At 45.4% G+C, this 17,554-nt stretch overlaps 1 protein-coding gene and 2 long non-coding RNA genes across 3 annotated transcripts in view; 1 reads left to right on the top strand and 2 right to left on the bottom strand.

The window, feature by feature from the left end:
• Window positions 1-17,554, bottom strand: part of LOC137650244 (uncharacterized) — a 473,662-nt gene that overhangs the window by 250,783 nt on the left and 205,325 nt on the right. The gene's annotated exons all lie outside the window — the stretch shown is intronic.
• The window catches only part of LOC137650241 (uncharacterized), a 121,712-nt gene that overhangs the window by 85,175 nt on the left and 18,983 nt on the right, over window positions 1-17,554 (top strand). The window contains exon 3 of the long non-coding RNA XR_011045943.1: window positions 4,236-4,448. This is a non-coding gene — a long non-coding RNA (uncharacterized lncRNA). The remainder of the gene's footprint in view (window positions 1-4,235; window positions 4,449-17,554) is intronic.
• Window positions 1-17,554, bottom strand: part of LOC137650240 (uncharacterized) — a 203,130-nt gene that overhangs the window by 46,645 nt on the left and 138,931 nt on the right. The window contains exon 8 of the mRNA XM_068383514.1: window positions 4,213-4,687. Coding sequence (XP_068239615.1) covers window positions 4,213-4,687 — 475 coding nt within the window. The remainder of the gene's footprint in view (window positions 1-4,212; window positions 4,688-17,554) is intronic.

Below are 17,554 nucleotides of genomic sequence, written 5' to 3' on the forward strand. Positions count from 1 at the left end.
TGTACTGTGAGTTATGGTGTTAGTCGACTCCATGCAGGCAATGGTCATTTGTTTAGAGAGGTTTTAGTTGACTCACCCTAGGTCACCAATATTAGAGTTTTTATCTTTGCTAATATCTCTGTTACTTAACCTCTATGAAAACAGAGGGCTGACTGTAAAAGATAGCAAAAAGTAGCTATTGATGGGTCCCAGTGATTATAGGAATGCAATACATTAGTATTTTGGGTTAAGAGTAACTGAATAAGTGTAAATCTAGATATTAGTACAATATTGTATACAAATTTGAATTGGGTTAAGAGTATTGCATCAATCTGTGCAAAAAATTTGCTCCGTATGGGCTTTCTTTTGTAGACAAGTACTAATCGTGTTAATATGCCACCCATGCAGTGCTGATGGTGTGTTCACATGATTTTTACCCCATTTTGTTTTGCATAGCTCACAGCCAACTCTTGCTCAGACGCTAAGTTTTCTACTATCCAAGCAGCACTTTTAGAAGCATCATACTGTACAGTATCTTGCAAGCATTCTTTGGAACTATGCTTTGTAGAGTTGTGACTGCAGGTTCTTTGTAAAGTTGTGACCACTATTTTTTATCACAGACATTTTGCTCTGTGTTGTAAAGTTAACAGTAAAGTAATCATGGCAATGGCCACCAAGAGAATTAAGAAAGACATAAGAGCAATAATTACTGTTAAAATGAAGATAGGAATTATCGCAAAGCATGAACAAGGCAGACATAGGACACCCGGCAAATATGTACAATCTTACAACATCCATGAATTGTAAAATTGTGAAAAAGGAAGAAGATATTTTATTAATAGTTCTCATGGAGGGAGATCCTTCCGCCAAGCAGTCCCCCTATCCTCTTTCTCTCTTTATGCCAGTCATGACTCTCCTTATTCAAAAGTTAAAGTGAAAGTTAATTTGTCAATTATTGCAATTCATTAACTTTTATTTAAGTCTGAAGTTAGGGGTTATAATTTTAATTACCATCACAAACTTTTTAAAATGAGTGTGTATTCTTGGACATCTGAAATGCAGAGGGAAGTTCTTTTATTTCCTATAGGAAAAATTGTTTGAGGATGATAGCATATTAGGTTATCAGCTTGCTCCTAGAACAAATTAAAAAAAAAAAGCTAATTCCCCATTACTTTTCATACACTATTTGCATGATGTATAGTTTGCACTAGAGAACAAGTTTGTTACACATGCAGATGCTACTCGATGACTTTTCATCAATTCCATCTCCTAGATGTTCCTAGATGTAGACCTGTTGTTGCTGAAAACCTTAGACATATGACTAAAATTAGTCATGGTATATATTATGGGGGATGAAGTTGAACCCTAACCAAACTCAAAGTATGACTGCATGTAGGTCAAGGACAGTGGCTCCTTCATATCCATATTTTTGCATCAGCAATGTCTTTAATTGTACACAGTTCTTATTTAAAATTCTAGGTGTAATTCGTGGTTGCAAATTTACTTTTTTGAGAAGCTCCTTTGGTCTGTTGCTTCTTCAGTTGCACTAAAAATTGGCTTATTGAATCTTTTAACGTATGGGGATCCAATATACCCGGAGAATTTCTTCTAATTCTTTTATTCCATATTTTGAATATTTTTCTCCTGTCTGGTCTTACGCTGCTGACTAAAATCATAGTTTGTCGGGAGAAACATGTCTATCAAATTCCTTATCCCTGATCTGGATATTAATCTGTCACAATTGTTCACTTAGTTCATTGTATATGTTGCATAGATTTTATATAATTACGACCATCTTTTACACTCTGATCTTCTTAGACAGTACCATCCTGTATGTAGTACTGTACTCAGATCTTCTTAGACTGTACCATCCTGTATGTAGTACTGTACTAAGTATCTTGCCTTCTCCATCATAACTTGAACCTATACTACCCACTGAGATACTACTGCTAGAGTTTTAGGGTCATTTGACTGACAAGACCGTACTTCATTGGATCCTTCTCTCTAGTTACAGTTCATTTTCCTTTTGCCTACACACACACCGAATAGTCTGGCATATTCTTCACGTATTCTCCTCTGTCCTCATATACCTGACAACACTGAGATCACCAAACAATTTTCTTCACCTAAGGGGTTACTGCACTGTAATTGTTCAGTGGCTACTTTCCTCTTGGTAAGGGTAGAAGAGACTTTTAACTATGGTAAGCAGCTCTTTAGAAGGACACTCCAAAATCAAACCCTTGTTCTGTAGTCTTGGGTTGTGCCAGAACCTCTGTACCATGGTATTCCACTGTATTGGGTTAGAGATCTTTTGCTTGAGGGTACACTATTCTATCTAATTTCTTTTCTTCTTGTTTAACAAGTATTTATAGTTTATATAGGAGAGAGACATTTATTTTAATGTTACTGCTCTTAAAATATTTTTCCTTGGTTTCTTTCCTCATGGGGCTATTTTCCCTGTTGGAGCCCCTGAGCTTATAGTATTCTGCTTTTTCAACTAGGTTTGTAGCTTAGAAATTAATAATAATACACAGTGTTCTACAGGTTTTATTCCAGCTGGAACCAGATTGTGATATGATCTTCCTAAACTGTCAACTGAATCAGTCGAACATCTGAAATTCAAACCTTTTGCAATGTTTTTTTTTATTGAATACGTTGACATGTCTAGTTTCATTGTTTACATATGACTGATCTATTCTAATGTTATTGCAGAGCTTAATATTTTATCATAGCTAATATGAAATTTATTTATTTCTCCTATTCCTATCAGCACTGGGCTGCTTTTCCAGATAGGATTTAAACTTGCCTAGTAATAATAAAAATATTGTGTAGGCTATATTTCCTGAGGAAAGGAGGTATATGTTTATACGTTCTGAGAAATCCATTAAAACCATCAGACTAATCACTTTTACATATTCAGGACCTCTTGCTGGAAAGTTGATTTACTGTTTTATTATACTATATATAAGTTGTTTCATTACATGATAATTAATCATTACCTCCCCTGACTCCTTGTTATAAACTTCAAACCTCTGGTGCTTGGCCTCCCACCACTGATAAAAGGTGCAAAGAAGTTTTGTATTAATTTTTGGGGTGAACAAATTTTTTTTTCAAAACTGAATAGCTTTTTGTAATAACATTTCATATGAATAACCCCAAACTAAAGGGGTACTCAGTAGAGAGCATGCCTTTGTTACACCAGGCAGTCTTATTTTTCTCTTAGCTGCGTATTGTATTTTGATGTATCTTCTCTCAAAATCTAATGGAATTGTCCTTAGATCATACTCCATATGTTCACCGAGTTTTGTTGAGATTGGTTCTGTAGTTTTAGGATAATATTGTTCACAAACAAAAAATATTTGTTTAACATTATGATTATTTTCAAAGTACAGCACTGCTGTGTACTTATACTTTGATGTACTTTTATCCAAAATGTTACAGATTCATCCTTGGGTCATACCCAACATGACTACCAAGTTTGGTCAAAATTGGCCAGTAGTTTTTGTGTATGGTTCCTCACAATCAAGCAAGCAAATAAATAAACTAAGAAACAGACAACAGGGGTGAATACATACCCTTTGCAAAATCTTTGATTTTGGCAAAGGCAATTATAAAGCATTCAATAGGTATTTCTGAACTCGTAAGGCTCGCAAGAAGTATTTGTTCTTGATGAGAATAAAAAGAATATGCAGTAGTTAGTTAATAAAGGCTAAATAGAATACATTATTTAGAATGTAAAAGGCTGAAAACTATGGTGACTGGAGCTGTAAAAGGGATGTACAACAAAGTAAAACCTATATCGGTAAGTAAGAAAAGGAGTGTTGCAATTCATAAAGTTAATACCTATTGAGAATTTACTTAATTGCATCTTCTACCATTAAGTAATAAGCCTCGAGTCAGTAGTTAGTTAATAAAGGCTAAATAGAATACATTATTTAGAATGTAAAAGGCTGAAAACTATGGTGACTGGAGCTGTAAAAGGGATGTACAACAAAGTAAAACCTATATCGGTAAGTAAGAAAAGGAGTGTTGCAATTCATAAAGTTAATACCTATTGAGAATTTACTTAATTGCATCTTCTACCATTAAGTAATAAGCCTCGAGTCAGTCAAGGTCTTAAAAAATTACTACCACTACTGAATAAGCATCAAGTCAATCATTTCTGTATCTAGAATGTTTCTTAAGCTAAATATAGTACTGTACAGTAAATGACAAAAATTCCATATAACTTACTAATATACTTTTATCCTTTACAGAGCCATCACTGATGGAAGGAACATCCTGTTTGTCTTGTTCCTGTTTGATCGTTGACACAACCATTGAGAGATGAAGCGTTATGAAAGGGCTATTTCTATACTGTTCTGGTAAGCTATCCCACGTGACGGATGGATGTAGATCAGAGGTAATAACAGCCATGATGTGTTTGCAAGGATAACTGAAGGTCTGCCAGTCTTTACACTGACAATGAGGTAAGCCTTCTCCAGCATCTAACTGGACTTCAGACACAGGTTCCTCCGAAGATGGACTACTGACATGAAACACATTGTTGTTTACAGTTTTGACAACATGACTTTTATATACTTTACTATCCTCCAACCTTTCCATCATATGCTTAACAAAATGCATAGGTCTGTTTTTCAAGAAGACTGGGATAGTGCTGCCAAGGGCTCGGACCTCTGAGCTGCAACGGATATTTTCACGAAGGTACCTAAAATTTGATACCATTTTATTAATAAGTTAATCACTGATCTTTTTATGGAATTGTACTTGAAATATGAAGAGGATTATAAGGCCAGAAGAAAACAGAATAGTAATAGTAAATTATAAAGAAATACTGTATTGAAAAAAAAATAGATATAAAGTAAAATACAGTAAGAATAGTAGAGAAATGTACGAAGTCCAAGTATTAACATTCAATTATGTACAATATACAGTACATTAATAACTGTCTCACAAGAAACTAGCAGGGTTCATATAAATGCTACATTAAAACATTATCTCTAAGTAGATGGTACAAGGTTAGGAAATAAAATATTTCTTGTATAACTGTATTCTGCTGGCAATAAAGAGTTCTGAACTATTTTTTTTTTTCTTAATAATAACAGAAAATAAATTGCAGAAAGAGCATCAAATATCCTACTTGAAAAAATACGAATAGCTTATGACGCATGCACATGAAAAGAGGTGCCTCAAAAAATTATTTGTTCCGTAACTGAAATACAAACCACGCTATTTAATATGGGTAATTACTTTCGGCGTAGCTGAAAGGACGAGCCATTAGAATTTTAACGAGGGTTTACTACCCACCGCTAGTTAGCGGGGGTAGGGAGGGTAGCTTGCTACCCTCCCCCATCACACACCTGTGTGCTAAGTTCACTTTGCTATCAGCTTGGGTGCTAGACGGACGTGTCCGCTGTCACCCTCGCCTACACGACAGCCATTATTAATCTTTGTTTTTGGTTTTTCTTTTTCTAGAGTGTTGTGAAGTTGGCCTCTACGATGCGGAAGTGTCCTGGGTTGCCTGGGACCTTCATGTCAGCAATAGACACCGACCCACACACCTTATGCCCTTATTGTAGGGGTCAACGGTGTGATAGTGGTAATGTATGTATTGAATGTAGGGAGTGGTCTACCTCCCAGTGGGAGAGGTTTTCCCGGCGCCGGAAGAAGTGCAAACAGGATATTTCTTCTTCAAAGGTTTCTTTGAAGAAGGAAAATCCTAAGGACTCTTCTTCCGTGGCCCAAACCTCCTCCGAAGCTCCCACTCGATCGGCTTCTCTCGAGAAGCCGTCGAGTGGTAGCGTAGGCCATATTGTTGTTGACCGATCTCGGGGTTTGGGAGAGGGAGTTGCCTCCCATAGTGAGGCAGCTCCTCCTCCTCCCCCGGGGGAGGATTTAATTGTTCCTCCTAGTGTAAGTGTGAGTAATAATGATCTTTTACAGCTTTGGGCTTCCTTGGGGCTTCAGGGCTCGCCCTCCAAGGAAGCCCTGTTTGACATGATCAGGTTGGGAGCAGCTGTCAAACAGTCACCGACGGTAGCAGAGGTCGACCCTCTGTCTATCGTCGAGGCTGTTGTGGCAGAGGCTTCCAATGAGAGTGTTCAAACCTATGCTCCTGTTGTAGCTGAAGGCTTAGCTCCCCCCTCCGAACACCCTTCGAGGGAGGAACTAAGTCCAACGGTCTCTCCTGCTGGTGATTCTCCCCCTCGGGCTCGGGGGAGTTCACTGACAGAGACTCCTCTTCGGAGGACTGCCGATGGTTTGCCTGCTGCTCCCAGAGGAGGTATAAGACGTAAGGCTCGCCTTCCTCTTCGTCGCCGAGGTCTACCTTCTCCTCACAAGGGTGTTAGGAGGCGCCTCTTCGGGTCTTCATCCTCGCAGTCCACCGCAAAGGAACCTCGTCCTTCAACGACAGTTCCTGCTACTTCTTTGGACCTGGACCTCTACACAGATAGTTCGCGATCTCCTTCTCCTGCCAGACCTGCCGTCGCCCTTCCTGGCTGCAGATGCGTTGTGGGTGATCACCCATCCCGTTATCCAACGGGCACCGGTCCCTTCGGGGCAAAAGGGGCTTTCACACATTGTGGCCAAGTCCCTTAAGCGCCAGGTATCTCCTGTGCGCCAACGTTCTCTTGCGCGCCAGTGCGCTACTGCGCGCAAGCGCTTGCCAGTTGCAAACGTCTCACCTGCACGCCCACGATCTCCTGCTCGCCCGGTGGTTCCAGAGACAATGCGCCAGTGCTCACCTGCACGCCCACGATCTCCTGTGCGCCCACGATCTCCTGCTCGCCAGCGTAACACTACGCGCCCTCAGCCTGATGCGCCCCATGCACGCCCACGGTCTCCTGATCGTCAGCGCTCTCCTGATCGTCAGCGCTCTCCTGTGCGCCAGCGCTCTCCTGCTCGCCAGCGCTCGCCTGCGCACCATCGTTCGCCTGCTCGCCCACGATCTTCAGATCTGGGCTCCAGAGGGAAGACTTCTTCCTCCCCTGCTCGCCAGCGCTCTCCACCGCGCCACCGGATCTCGCCTGCTCGCCATCCCTCGCCCACGCGCCATTGCGCGCATACTTCTAGAACTACGGTTCCAGATGAGCGCCCTCCTGCGCGCCTGCGCGCTAGGGATATTTCCCCTGCGCGCGCGCCCAACAGCTTCGCCCTTACGGGCCCTTCGGGATCCTGTGGCTACACACCGTCTGAGGTCTCCAGAACGCGCACCTGCGCGCCCCTTCACCTGCGCGCCAACGCGCCCCTTCACCTGCGCACTAACGCATCCCTTCACCTGCGCGCTCACGCGCCCTGTCACGTACACTCCCACGAGATCCTTCTCCTGCGCGCCATCGCTCGCCCACACGCGCCATCTCTCACGCGTCAACGCTCGCCTGCGCGCACCCTTGCCTGCACGCCATCGCGTGCCATCGCTCGCCTGCGCGACCTCACGCCCGCACCCGATCCAGGCAATAACCTATCGCGCGAACGTCAGCGCGTTCCCACACGAGAGGCTGGAGGACAACGCGAGGTCAGGTCGTCCTCATCGCATCCCCCCCCCCCAAGAGCTGGACAGCGCACTCAACGAAGGGAGGGAAATCTCTGGACAGGTCCAGGAATATTTTTTCCACAGCTTCTTCTTTTCAGGCAGACCCTGTTGTAGTTTCCACTCCTAGGGATCTTACGATCCCCTTCCCTCCAGAGAGTGTCTCTGACAGTGCTGCTGTCAGTCGGCAGCCCTAGTTTGGGTCCTTGATCAGAGCGGTTGCGCAGGCTTTTAAGCCCGCTTTCTCCGAACTAGGCCTCAAATCAGCGGCAATCTCGGCCCCCCTGAAGAGGAAGAGAGGAGTGGACGACGTGGTAACTTCTCCTAGGGCAAAACTGGCTCCTTGGAAGTCTTTGAGGAAGGCTCCCTCCACCCCCCCCCCCCCAGACTTTCTCTCCCTCCCCTGTGGACGAGGATTTCCCGTACCTTGGAAGTCTTTGAGGAAGGCTCCCCCCCCCCCCCAGACTTTCTCTCCCTCCCCTGTGGACGAGGATTTCCCGTCCTCAGGGAATTCACGTGAGGTGAGGCGTTCTCCCATCGCACCAATGGGAGAAACCCCACCTCGCGCTGAGAAGTCTTCCCGGGTGGAGGTGGAGAAGAGCCTCCCACCATTTTTGTTGGAATCCTGCATCCCTCCCAGGAGGGAGTCGAAGGACTCCAAGACAATTCCGAAATCATCTTCGAGGATCAGACCAGAGCCAGCTAAGCCCGCAGAGAACGTCCACGAGTCCCACCTAAGAAGAGCCTTTGGGGACTGGAGACCTTGCTGCTAGTCCATCAGGAGGAGAGCCGCAAGAGTCGGAACATGCCTTCTGGCAAGTTCTGACTCTGATGAGGAACCTCAACGGATTAGCGGATCCAGAGATTGCTCCTCGAGAGGGCAAGGACACGGTTCTGGACCGAGTCTTTGGTACCCAGAAGCCCCCTAAAGCCAGCGTGGCTTTGCCTTGGTCCCAGGGGGTTAGGAGTGCCAGAGATAAGGTCGAGAGCCAGCTCTCCGAGCTTGCCTCCTCCAGCCGTTCCAGTGCCGGAAACAAACTCTTCCCACCTCCTTGTGTCCACCAGAGGAGGTACTTCGAGATCATGGAGGAGTCTTGTTTAATTCTTCCCCTTCACCACTCGGTGGAAGAGCTCTCCAGGGAAGTCCCTCTTGAGAGACTCTCCAACCGGCCAGTGTCGTTCTCGGCCTCGGAGATCCTCAGCCAGGAGAAGGTAGCGAAGTGTGCCATGCAGGCAACTTCGTGGCTGGATGTCTGGCTAGGGTCTCTTGGCATCCTGATACGATCCGAGGACTTGTCTAAGGAGAGTACCAGGAACGGCTTGGAGACCTTCCTTCTCTCAGGCACTGTACCATCGAGTTTCTAGCCCACCAAGTCTCGAACTGGTGGGCTAATTCTATCCTGAAACGCCGAGATGCGGTGTCTGAAAGATTTAACACGAAGATCCCCAGCACCGAGGTCAGTAGGCTCAGACATTCCTCCCTTTTGGGGAGTACAGTAGTCTGTTTGAGCCGAAAGATGTAGAGCAGGCGGCTGAGAGGTGGAGGAAGTCCAACCAGGACTCCCTCCTCCATAGGGCTTTAACATCAAAGCCCTATAAACCTCCAGCACCTCAATAACCTCGCCCTACAAAGACAACGAAACCGGCAGTAGTAGCAAAGGCAACGGTGTCGAAGCAGCCCTTTCCTGTCAAAGACAAGAAAGGCAAAAAGTCCTCCAGGGGAGGGAAAAATCCAAGGGGGAGTGGCCGAGGCTGCAAACGCTAGGATTGGCAATCCCCCTGCATGTCCACCAGTGGGGGGATGCCTTCAAAGTTGCGCAGACAGGTGGCAGCAACTCGGGGCGGATGCTTGGACGATCTCCGTGATCAGTCAAGGATATCGCGTCCCGTTCATAACATCTCTAGCTCCCCTGACAGCGAACCCAGTGTCGTTGCGCTCTCTTGCTATGGGATCGGCAAGGGGGCAAGCCCTTCGGGCAGAAGTCGAAACCATGTTGAAGAAGGGCGCCCTCCAAGAGGTCATCAACGGGTCCCCAGTCAACTCTTTCTTGTAAAGAAGGCGTCTGGAGGCTGGAGACCAGTCATCGACCTCTCAGCTCTGAACAGGTTTGTCAAGCAGACCCCGTTCAACATGGAGACGGCAGACACAGTCAGACTCGCAGTGAGAACGCGAAACTTCATGTGTGCACTGGATCTGAAGGACGCGTACTTCCAGATCCCAATCCATCTGTCTTCAAGGTAGTACTTAAGATTCAGCCTAGACAACAAGATCTACCAGTTCAAGTTCAAGGTGCTGTGTTTCGGTCTCTCCACAGCACCTCAGGTTTTCACCAGAGTGTTCACCCTGATATCTTCGTGGGCACACAGGATCGGCATCCGTCTCCTCCATTATCTGGACGACTGGCTGATCCTAGCAGACTCAGAGTCAACTCTTCTTCGACACCGAGACAAATTTCTGGGAATTTGCCAAGATGTAGGGATCATGGTAAATCTCGAGAAGTCTTCTCTGCTTCCTACCCAAAGACTGGTATATCTAGGCATGATATTGGACACCAATCTCCACAAAGCCTTCCCATCAGATGACAGGATAGCAAGGCTGAGGAAGATAGCAAGTCCTTTCCTCAGACGAGACGAACTCCCAGCCCAGTCGTGGTTACGTCTCCTCGGCCATCTCTCATCCTTGGCCCGTCTAGTTCCCAATGGTCGTCTCAGAATGAGATCTCTGCAATGGCGACTCAAGTCTCGGTGGAGTCAAGGACACGATTCCCGGGATGTCTTGATCCCTATGGGTCTCGCGGGACGGACGGACTTTCAGTGGTGGGTGGCAGACGAGAACCCACGAAAGGGAGTGGATCTTCTCATCCTCCCCCCGGATTTGATGCTGTTTTCGGACGCCTCAAAGAAAGGGTGGGGGGCCCACGTTCTGAACCACAGGACCTCAGGCCTGTGGTCAGAATCAGAAAAGTGCCTCCATATGAATCTGCTAAAAATGAAAACCGTATTTCTGGCCCTTCAACAGTTCCAACAGCACCTGGCGGGTCACTCTGTGGTGGTGATGATCGACAACACCACAGTAGTGGCTTACATCAACAAGCAGGGAGGTATCTTTTCAGAGCAGCTACCCATCTTACAGTAGAGATACTGAGATGGACCGAAGTCCTCTCTATACCACTATCGGCTTGCTTCATTCCAGGCAAGAGGAATGTGCTCGCCGACAGTCTGAACATAGCGTCTCAGATAGTGAGTACCGAATGGTCTTTGGATCGTCAAGTAGCCAACAAAGTCCTGACTTTGTGGGATTCCCCGCCTGTGGATCTGTTCGCGACAGCGTTGAACTTCAAACTGCCGCTGCACTGCTCCCCAGTCCCGGATCCCAAGGCTCTCTGGCAAGATGCTTTCCAACAATGGTGGGACAACATCGACGTATACGCCTTTCCCACGTTCTGTCTGATGAGGAGGGTACTCAAAAGGACCAGAATATCGGTCAATCTCTCGATGACCCTCATAGCTCCGCTGTGGCATCATGAGGAATGGTTTCCGGACCTTCTGCAACTCCTTACGGAGCCTCCGAGAGAAATCCCTCCGGGACACGAGCTACTCAAACAACCGCACGCCAACATCTTTCACAAAGCCGTAGCTTCGCTTTGGCTTCACGCCTGGAGACTATCCAGCATCTCCTCACTAAGAGAGGATTGTCGCAACATGTTGCGAACGGGATGTCTGGACACCTGCGAAAGTCATCCGCAGGGGTCTACCAGGCAAAGTGGAGAGTTTTCTGTGGTTGGTGTTGCGGAAAGGGTATCTCTCCACTCGATGCCACTATTCCAGCAAAAGCGGAGTTCTTCGTGTACTTGCGAGAAGAAATGCGCTTTTCAGTCTCGGCAGTGAAAGGCTATCGCTCAGCCTTAAGTCTAGCCTTCAGGCTCAAAGGAATGGACATTTCTTCTTTGCTGGAACTTTCCCTACTCAAAGGCTATCGCTCAGCCTTAAGTCTAGCCTTCAGGCTCAAAGGAATGGACATTTCTTCTTCGCTGGAACTTTCCCTACTCATACGTAGTTATGAACTTAACTGCCCTCAGTCGGAAGTGAGACCTCCTCCATGGAACGTGGTTCGAGTTCTCAGGTCTCTTAAGAGACCTCCCTACGAACCGTTACGCCAGGCTTCAGATCGCCACCTGACTTGGAAGACGGTGTTCCTACTAGCTTTGGCGTCAGCCAAGCGAGTTAGTGAACTTTCATGGTCTCTTGTATGACATCGCCCATTCAAGGGGAAGCGGGAGGTAACGTTCAGCTTCGTCCCTGAGTTTATTGCTAAGACTCAAAATCCGGGAGTGCCGGACCCTCGGTTCGACTCCTTCCGGATTTCGAGTCTTCGTTCCGTAACAGATGACCCAGACCATCTGCTACTGTGCCCAGTAAGGAGTCTGAGGCTATATCTGAAAAGAACAGCTGCAGTTCGTCCCCAAGTGCAGGCATTGTTTGTTAGCACTGGGAGGTCGAAGAGGAGGGTTACCAAGAACACCATCTCAGCATGGATTCGAAAGACAATCCATCTGTCCCTGAATCCTGACCCTCCTCCATCACGTCGCCCTAGAGCTCATGATGTCAGGGGTGTAGCTACGTCCCTGGCCTTCAAAAAGAACTTCTCAGTGACGCAGGTTCTACAAACAGGGGTATGGAAGCGTCAAATGACCTTCACAGCCCACTACCTGCAAGACGTGACCCACAGGAGGCTCGATACGTTCTCTATCGGCCCTGTGGTGGTTGCACAACAGCTGGTTTAAACCTCAGGCTCCTTAATGGACAAATAGCAGAGGGTTGAGGGCATTGTTACCCAGTTTTAGTCTGCATGAAAGTAAAGGTATTTCTGGCCCTTATTCTTTTCTTTATCCTCCCCTCTCTTGGGGAGAGCAGCATCCTGGGTTCTCTGCACAGCTGACCTCATACCACAGCAGGTAAACCATGTTCCCTTGTGTTCCTAGTATTAAGTTAATACTGTCACGTTCCCATACCCTGACGAGGTGGTATTGGGAGAGTCTTAGCCTAAAGTTTCCATCTAAAGAACTTCAGGTCTACTTCCTAGGATGAGTCACACACAATCCTTCACACACAGCCTATGTAGGCTGCAGCCCTTGCATAGCAAGGTGCGAGAGAGGTGCAGGGACTCTTTATTGTTGAGTGCTGACACACTCAGATAATGAGTCCCCAGGCAAAAGCCAAAAGCCAGTATGGCTGGGACTTTTTCCACCCTTCCTAAGGGTTGTGTCACCCATATTAAATAGCGTGGTTTGTAATTGTTTGTATTTCAGTTACGGAACAAATGACAAATTCGGAGATAATTTGTATTTTTCCTAACTACAGGTATTGCTCGACTTACGACCTATGCGACATACGACTATTCGACTTTACGACAATTTTTTCAGGGTGATGACGTCACAAGTTTATCGGAAATAGGACGAATATTTCCTTGAAAATAATCTGATTTATCTTGGTAAATTATTATTTTCTTTTATTGTTAATATTCAGTATTTATTTTCAGTTAAAAATACATTAAGAAAAGTTTTAATATCTGTCGAGTTCATATTATGTCTGGTGACGTCACATCACCGGCAGAAAGCTTCCGGGCAATACAGTGATTTCCTTCCAATAGGCTAACGATTAATATTAGTATTTCCATTATCGAAATATTGAATAACGATACAAAGTATTTTGAGGGTCTGTATCGATGTTTATCTAAAGAAAATATACTTTTAGGACAAATATTTTCTTGAAAATAATATATTTCCTTATACATTATAAAAATAAAATACTTTTGTTTGTTAAGTTAGTATTTTCTTTTCATTTCTTGCGAGAAAAAGAAAATTAATTTACATATTTTGCAAGTCATTCTTCGTAAAGATTACTGTACGTCACGTGACTTGTGACGTCATGTATCTGGCGGAAGCGCGCTGACAAACCGAATGATTTCCTTTCATTGTTACCAAGTAATCTTATTACAGCATTCCTATCATCGAAACACCCAGTAACGATATCAAGTGTTTTAGTGGTCTGTATCATTAGTTATACAACTTACCGTAAATTTAAGAAAAAAAAGTCTGATGACGTCATATTTCTGGCGGAAGGCGAGAGGCAAATCAAGTGATTTCCTTCCGATGCGTTACTATTCCCATAATCGAAACATCGAATAATGATATATATAATTTTTTAATAATTTTCCAAAAAATAATATGAAGATACAACTGAATTAAAAACAAAATACAGAGAGAGAGAGAGAGAGAGAGAGAGAGAGAGAGAGAATTCCTTTTATAACTAATAATAAGGTCTATAAACGAACTATATGGAAAATGTGATACCCTATAACATATTGGTGCTGATGTAATATGCATTATGAAGAAATTTCTTATGTCAAGAAAATTATAAAAATATGATATTTTGATTATAAAATAAATTTTTGAATATACTTACCCGGTGAATATATAATAGCTGACGTCTCCGGCGGCTCGACAGAAAAACACAAAAACTCGCGAGCGATCGCTATGAAGGTTGCGGGTGTGCCCACCAGCGCCAACTATCGGCCAGATACCGCATATACATGTAAACAGCTCCAGTTCTTCTCATCCCGCTGGGTCTCTATTGGGGAGGAAGGGGGGGACTTTAATTTATATATTCACCGGGTAAGTATATTCAAAAATTTATTTTATAATCAAAATATCATTTTTAAATATTTAACTTAGCCGGTGAATATATAATAGCTGATTCACACCCATGGTGGTGGGTAGAGACCAGTATTAATACAGTTTACAGCGTATATGCTTAGAGTTTTTGACAGTTATATCATAACAAAACCCAAATATATATAGGTACCTGGTAAGGAAGTTGACTTAGACGATTACTCTGCCTTGTTAGTCTGTCTTCCTCACGAAGCCCAGCCATCCTCTTAGGATGCTGAAAGACTCCCAGGAGCTGAAGTATCAAGGGCGGCAACCCATACAACAGGACCTCATCAAACCCCTAATCTGGGCGCTCTCAAGAAATGACATTTGACCACCCGCCAAATCAACCAGGATGCGAAAGGCTTCTTAGCCTTCAGTACAACCCAGAAACAAGATTAAAAACATTTCAAGAGACAGATTAAAAGGATATTGGAATTAAGGGAATGTAGTGGTAGAACCTTCACCCACCCACTACTGCACTCGCTGCAACGAATGGACCCAGTGTGTAGCAGTCCTCATAAAGAGTCTGGACATCTTTTAAGTAAAATGACGCGAATACCGACTTGCTTCTCCAAAAGGTCGCGTCCATAATACTTTGCAGAGATCTATTTTGCTTAAAGGCCACGGAAGTTGTTATAGCTCTTACTTCGTGCGTCTTAACTTTAAGCAAGCATCGGTCTTTTTCATTCAAGTGAGAATGAGCCTCTCGGATTAAAAATCTGATAAAATATGACAAAGCATTCTTTGACATAGGTAAAGATGGTTTCTTAACTGAGCACCATAAGGCCTCAGAACCACCTTGTAAGGACTTAGTACGAGCTAAGTAGAACTTAAGAGCTCTAACTGGACACAGTACTTTTTCAAGTTCGTTGCCTACGATCTCTGATAGGCAAGGTATATCAAAAGACTTAGGCCAAGGACGAGAAGGCAGTTCATTTTTGGCTAGGAAACCAAGTTGAAGTGAACATGTGGCTTTCTCTGTGGAAAAGCCGATGTTCTTACTGAAGGCATGAATTTCACTGACCCTTTTAGCCGAAGCCAAGCACACTAGGAAAAGCGTCTTGAGGGTGAGATCCTTCAGGGAGGCTGAATGTAATGGCTCAAACCTGTCTTACATCAGGAACCTTAGGACCACGTCTAAGTTCCATCCAGGAGTTGCCATACGACGTTCCTTAGAGGTCTCAAAAGACTTAAGGAGATCTTGGAGATCTTTATTGTTGGAAAGATCTAAGCCTCTATGTCTAAAGACCGAAGCCAACATGCTCCTGTAGCCCTTAATAGTGGGTGCTGAAAGGGAGCGAACATTTCTCAGAGGTACTGGAAGAGGACACAGATGCTGACTTGCACCAGTCTCGAAAGACTTCCCACTTCGACTGGTATACTCTGATGGTAGAAGCTCTCCTAGCTCTCGCAATCGCACTGGCTGCCTCCTTCGAAAAGCCTCGAGCTCTTGAGAGTCTTTCGATAGTTTGAAGGCAGTCAGACGAAGCGTGGGGAGGCTTTGATGAACATTCTTTACGTGGGGCTGACGTAAGAGATCTACCCTTAGAGGAAGACTCCTTGGAATGTCTACCAGCCATTGAAGTACCTCGGTGAATCACTCTCTCGCGGGCCAGAGGGGAGCAACCAACGTCAACCTTGTCCCTTCGTGAGAGGCGAACTTCTGCAGTACCTTGTTGACTATCTTGAATGGTGGGAATGCATATAAGTCCAGGTGAGACCAGTCCAGTAGAAACGCGTCTATGTGGATCGCCTCTGGATCTGGGACTGGTGAGCAATAGATCGGTAACCTTTTGGTCAACGAGGTGGCAAAGAGGTCTATGGTGGGTTGACCCCAAGTCGCCCAAAGACTCTTGCACACGTCCTTGTGGAGGGTCCATTCCGTGGGTATCACCTGACCCCTCCGACTGAGACAGTCTGCCAAGACGTTCAGGTCCCCCTGGATGAATCTCGTCGACAGGGAGATGCCTCGATCTTTTGACCATATGAGAAGGTCCCTTGCGATCACGTACAGCGTGTGGGAGTGAGTGCCTCCTTGCTTGGAGATGTACGCCAAAGCTGTGGTGTTGTCTGAGTTGACCTCTACCACTTTCTTTCGAAGAATGCTTTCGAATTTCATCAAGGCCAAGTGGACTGCTAATAGCTCCTTGCCGTTGATGTGCATGCTCTTCTGAACTGAGGTCCACAGACCCGAGCATTCCCGACCGTCCAGGGTCGCACCCCAACCCAAATCCGACGCGTCTGAGAACAACACGTGGTTTGGGTTCTTGACTGCTAGGGACAGGCCCTCTCTCAGACTGATATTGCTGTCCCACCAGTTCAGGCATGCTTTTACTGGTTCGGAGACTGGGATTGATACCGTCTCTAAAGTCTTGTCCTTGTTCCAGTGAGAGGCTAAATGGAACTGGAGAGGCCGAAGGTGTAGTCTCCCTAGCGAGACAAAATGCTCCAGGGATGAGAGTCCCTACGAGACTCATCCAACTCCTGACTGAACAACGTTCTCTTTTCAGCATTAGTTGGACTTTGAGCAGGGCTTGTTCGATTCGGGTGGCATACGGAAAAGCCCGAAAAACTGGACTGCGAATCTCCATCCCAAATATAGAATAGTCTGGGATGGGATCGGTTGGGACTTTTCTAAGTTGACCAAAAGTCCCAACTCCTTGGCCAGACCCAACGTCCAATGTAGATCCTGCAGACAACGATGACTGGACGATGCTCTGAGAAGCCAGTCATCCAAGTACAGGGAGGCTTGGATCCCCGATAGATGAAGGAATTTTGCCACATTCCTCATGAGCCTCGTAAACACGAGAGGAGCAGGACTGAGGCCAAAGCACAGGGCTCGAAACTGGTACACCACATTCCTGTAGACAAACCTCAGAAACGGTTGGGAATCCGGGTGTATAGGAATGTGGAAGTACGCATCTCTTAGGTCGAGAGAGACCATCCAGTCTCCCTCTCTGACCGCTGCTAAGACGGACTTAGTGGTCTCCATCGTGAATTTTGTTTTCGTAACAAAAACGTTAAGCGCACTGACGTCTAGCACCGGCCTCCAACCTCCTGTATGCTTTGGTACTAGGAAGAGACGGTTGTAAAACCCCGGTGATTGAAGGTCCGAGACTTTCACCACCGCTCCCTTCTCTAGCAACAGAGACACTTCTTGATTTAGGGCTTGTCTCTTTGACTCCTCTCGGTACCTGGGAGAGAGGTCTATGGGAGTTGTTACTAGAGGAGGTTTGCGTACAAACGGTATTTTGTACCCCTCTTTGAGCAACAGAACAGACTCTTGGTCTGCACCCCTCTTCTCCCAGGCCTGCCAGAAGCTGTTCAATCT

Source organism: Palaemon carinicauda, chromosome 11 (assembly GCF_036898095.1).
Source record: "Palaemon carinicauda isolate YSFRI2023 chromosome 11, ASM3689809v2, whole genome shotgun sequence".
NCBI classification, from domain to species: domain Eukaryota; kingdom Metazoa; phylum Arthropoda; class Malacostraca; order Decapoda; family Palaemonidae; genus Palaemon; species Palaemon carinicauda.